Here is a 4,894-nt window from a genome sequence, read left to right as displayed (position 1 = left end):
TTCTAGTCATTGACTCCGTTTCCTCTGCCTGAGACAGCAGGGGTCAACACAGTTACATAAGAGCTACTGTCATCTCGGTTTTGTACAGCTTTTGAGTCATGTTTACTCTGTGAAAATGGCGCGCCTTTCTTTAGAAATGGGAGCTCATCATTTGCTGTAATTATTTTTTTACCTGTGGTATTGTTTGTGAATATAACATTCTGAAAAATATATTGGGATTAATACAGGACAAGACAGCAAACGTTCATAATTCCTGGCAGGCTGAATTAGAAGTTGATCTGTGATTTTACAGAAGCAAATTCAGGCTCAGCTTTCTTTGGGGATGCTTGTAGAAGCTGTTGAATGAATGTTGTCCCAAATCACAGATGTCTTTTATTTTGAAACCACGGCTGAGAAGCTGGAACTCTCCCCTTATCATTGCTGGCATTCACACGCCACCACATGACAAATGACAGTTGTTGCATCGATGAGCCAATTTCTTTTTTTTATTGACAGTATGAATTGTGATAAAGTGACTTATCTACCTGCCTTTTGAAAATATTTTCATATTTAAAGTACTGTAGAGCCCGTATCGTCTTTGTAAATTATACACAATTTTTGCAATCAATAAAATAAGTTCAACAGAAACACTCCTGTGCTGTGCGTTTCATTTCAGTGATGCTTTACGCCTGCTTCTCCAGACTAGATGCACACTAGGGATGTACAGGTTTCAAAGTATACCGTAATATATAAGTTAATGGTTACCATACTCTATATATGTTTTTATATATATATATATATTTATATATATATATACATATGTATATATATAATTTCCTTATCTATGACACTGGAAATGGAGAGTGACTTCCGACCTCCATTGACAAAATGGTTTCAAGTTTCAATTACAAAAAATAAAATGTTTGTTTAACCAGCAATAACACTTCTGTTTTCATTCCTTTAAGAATCATCCTGACTGATAATAAGATTTTTAATACTGGGAAATATTTTCTGAGATGTTTGTTGTACAGTGAAAATCTCACACTGTTGCACCACTTATCCACACTAATGCTTTCTCATACCAGCAGACTATTGCCACACGCGTTGCAGCTCCAGTGTTTCAACAGAAACACTCCTGTGTTGTACACTTCATTTCAGTGATATTGTACACCTTATGCAAACTAGGTGCTCACTGGGGTTACAGTGATATACAGGGTTCAAGGTATACCCTGATACATAAATTGACAGTTATCGTACTGTGTGCATTTGCTTATTTACGATATTGAAAAGTAAATGTAACTGGACGGATAATGACCCCTTTATTTTATTTTCTATAGGGAGAATTAAACATACCCCCAGATTTACAGAATGGTTTCAAGTTTAAGTTTTAGTAATAAAATACTTGTTTAACCAACAATAACCTTTCTATTTTAATTTCTTTAAGGGTCATTCTGACTGGTAACAATTTTTTTAATACTGTAATGCCAGGAAACTGTAATATTTCCTGAGACGGTTATTGTACTGTGAAAATCTCACACTGCTGCAACCCTAAAATAAAAGTGTGAACCAGCTTTTAAGAGTCTGACTGAGACAAGAAGCATCAAGTGACAAATGGTAGTTAGAGATGTGCCTCTTCAAGTTAAGATCAGCGTCTGAAATCACACCCACATTTTTTACATGCTCACATGGTTTAACAGACAGGGGAGTAAAAAAAATAAGGTTGAATTTTATTCCTCAAAGCCTTTGGTCCTACTAACAAAATCTCTGTTTTGTCATGATTAATCTGAATCACCATCCAAAGTCTGATATCTGCGATGCACTTGATGAGGTCATTTACAAAGACAAAGCAAAAATATTAGAACCACCTCAAAGTATAATACAGTTCATTATAACAGCTTTAATTAATTTAGAGCAGAATCTATCACCATCAATGAAACGTGATTCTTCTATGTGACTGTCAGTCTCTTGTCTTGAACCAGTCGTCCCACTAGGTGGCGCCCCCGTGTTTGTCAATAGGACACCACCGAAGAAGAAAAGCCGGAAGCGTCAGAACGACAGCAGTGATGGCGTCCACAGCGGCGACCCGAGCGGCAGCTGGTGCTGCTAAAGTTGTCAAACCAATTCTTAGCCGGGACCTGGATGAAGCAAAGCGCAGAGTCCGGGAGCTGTACCGAGCCTGGTACCGTGAGGTCCCTAACACAGGTGGGTCGGTCCGCTGGGGACGTTAGAAAGGTATTTAGAGAGCAGCGCGAGCGTCAAGGTCGTGTCAAAATAACGTTAGCCGCTAGCTAACAGCAAGTAAACCATAACAGAAGACTGATTTTTACTGAAGACGTTTTCAGTTGTCACAGTGGGGAAAAGCACAGGTGTAAATAATTAAAGTAATTATGGCTGGGTTCCATTTAGCTGCATCAGGTCCTTCGTATTGTGCACATACTCTGTAGCACACTGACAGTGGAGCACCTGGATACAACTTGGACTTAGTTAGTGTCAACACCTGAGCTTTTTCTGCAAATGGCTAATATTGTTTTTAACATTTGTATATTTGTATTTATCATTATTGAAGGCCTAAATAAATTATTACAGTCTCCAGTTGCAAAACATCACAAAAAAATGTTATAACCTTTCATCAGCTGAAATAAGCGTCATTCCTGTAGCTACAGCCTGGCACCTTCCCCTTTACATTTTGCTGACCCTCAGTAGTGTTGGCTAGTCTTTAGTCTCCCAGCTAGGCTACCTATAAATTCTAAATCCCAAAAAAGTCTATGAGGGAATTAGAGAATGTCCTAGTGTCAGGACAGATTTGTTTACTTTAACCACCAAGGCTGCTTTGTTTAAGTACCAAAAATCATAAATTGCTCTCTGCAAAGTCACCACCTTGTAGTAAAACATATTGATGAATGCTCAGACTTATTAGTAATAATAAGGCTCAAATACAAAAACTATAGAAACATTGTGAAATGCATGTGCTTAACTTTATTATTTTTCAGATAGATAGAAAGATAGATACAGTGGTGTAATGTAATGAAGTAATAATATGTTGTCTTGAGTACTTTTGTGAGTATCTGTCAGGGTTGGAAATTAACACCAGCCACCAGCCAAAATATGCAACTGGTTGCTATATTTTCTTAACTCACCAGCCACAGTGTCAGGTGGACAAAACATTAATATCCAACCCTGGTATCTGCGCTCAACTCGAGTATTTACATTTCTGTTAACTTCCACTTTTATCCCACTATATTTCCTGAATAAAATGTATGCATTTACACCAATACACTTCCCCTCAGCATCAGAGTTACTTAATACAAAATAAGGAAGGAAGGGAGGAAAGAAGGAGGGAGGAAGGAAGGAACAGATGGATGAATGAAGGAATGGGGCTGGATTTTGTTTTTAGATCCTTAAAGTTTAAGAGAATTGTTATGAAATGTGCCTTTTTCTTGTTGTTCATGGCTCTGATCATCTTGTGTAGAATGTTTATGTACATTTAGCTCCAGTTAGTAGGCTGTTTGAGAGGCCCACAGGGGCTACATTGTGCTGACTAGGGCTACAAAAAAACAATTTTTTTTATTGTCAATTAGGCTGTCGAATAATAGAGTCGTTCTTTGGTCTATAAAATGTCGTAAAATGGTGAAAAATGTTCATGATGACATCCTCAAATGTCTTGTTTTGTCCACAACCAGAAGATGTTCAGTTAACTGTCATAGAGGAGGAAAGAAACCTGAAAATATTCATGTTTGAGAAGCTCAAATCAAATAATTCAGACTTTCTCAAACAGATTGGCAATTAATTTAATAGTTGACAAGTAACAAATTAATCATGAGAAGCTGTCCACCTTATCTGTCCATAATAACTCAGGACAAGGTTGGAGATATTCTTTATTTCTTTATTCTCAGTAAATCCAAGTACCAAAACCAATGTTTAAATTATCCCTATGTTGAACACTGCATGTGTTGTCAAAGCCTCTCGCATTGCTCTCGTTGCTAAAGACTGACATTGTTATCCAAAAATATTAGAAACATGTAAAAGAGCAAATGCCCTGTTGGGTTTTGTGGACAGGAGATAACCAGAATAACACCAGCCCCGTCCTTAAAAATAAAAGGGAATTCAATTTCAAGAATTATAAATGAGTCCCTCCCTGTTTAAGTTGATGTGGTGGCCACAGATTGACTTTTTGTTTGTATCTCTTTCTCCACAGTGGCGATGTTTCAGCTCGACATCACAGTGCGTCAGGGACGAGACAAAGTGAGGGAGATGTTCGACAAAAACAAGCACATCAACGACCCTCGTGTGATTGACATGTTGGTCATTAAGGTAAAACAGCCTTACACTGGACCACAGCTACTAGTTACTGGTCCTTGGATTCTACTTTTTTAGGCTGATTCATAGCCTGCTCTGAACCTCATCTCAGTGTTGGTAGATCCAAAACCCCATCACAGTTGGGTGACCAGATGTAGGCTGTTACTTTACTGTGTCTTCAAGGGTGTTGTGACATTTTCTGTATGTTATTTAATCTCCAGGGGAAAATGGAGCTCCAGGAGACAATCCACATCTGGAAGCAGAAGACCCATGTAATGCGCTATTTTCAAGAGACTCAGGAACCTCGTCCCACTGACTTCCTGTCCAAATTCTACGGGGGTCATGACCCCTGAACTGTGTTGCTGTCTGCTGACCTCTGACCCCTCTTTGCTTGTGTCCAGTGTGACAGATGTTCCCCTTGACTGTAAATACACACTTAACACTTACATACCCACGCTCCTGTCTTTTCTTCACAATCAGAGTTTTATTGGGGTGATCTTAAAGGGACAGTTCGTGCAAAAATAACTAAAACTTAACTTGCAGACAGTGTTGTGAACAGAACTTCATATTCTGCCAGGAGATAGAACAGTTTGTGGACATACTTAAATAGAAAATAGGT

At 38.4% G+C, this 4,894-nt stretch overlaps 3 protein-coding genes across 3 annotated transcripts in view; 2 read left to right on the top strand and 1 right to left on the bottom strand.

Moving 5' to 3' along the window:
* The window catches only part of srebf2 (sterol regulatory element binding transcription factor 2), a 597,702-nt gene that overhangs the window by 73,536 nt on the left and 519,272 nt on the right, over positions 1–4,894 (top strand). The window lies entirely within an intron of this gene.
* The window catches only part of zgc:65811 (uncharacterized protein LOC393524 homolog), a 635,041-nt gene that overhangs the window by 212,553 nt on the left and 417,594 nt on the right, over positions 1–4,894 (bottom strand). The gene's annotated exons all lie outside the window — the stretch shown is intronic.
* On the top strand, positions 2,025–4,721 carry ndufa6 (NADH:ubiquinone oxidoreductase subunit A6). Its single transcript, XM_049562106.1, has 3 exons — positions 2,025–2,181; positions 4,175–4,290; positions 4,497–4,721. Exons 1-3 carry the CDS (start codon positions 2,043–2,045, stop codon positions 4,626–4,628), a joined length of 387 nt encoding a protein of 128 aa, XP_049418063.1. The 5' UTR covers positions 2,025–2,042; the 3' UTR covers positions 4,629–4,721.

The sequence above is a fragment of the Epinephelus fuscoguttatus genome, linkage group LG19 (genome assembly GCF_011397635.1).
Source record: "Epinephelus fuscoguttatus linkage group LG19, E.fuscoguttatus.final_Chr_v1".
NCBI lineage: Eukaryota > Metazoa > Chordata > Actinopteri > Perciformes > Serranidae > Epinephelus > Epinephelus fuscoguttatus.
The sequence above is the reverse complement of the archived record's forward strand: the minus strand, read 5'-3'. Positions and strand labels throughout refer to the sequence as shown.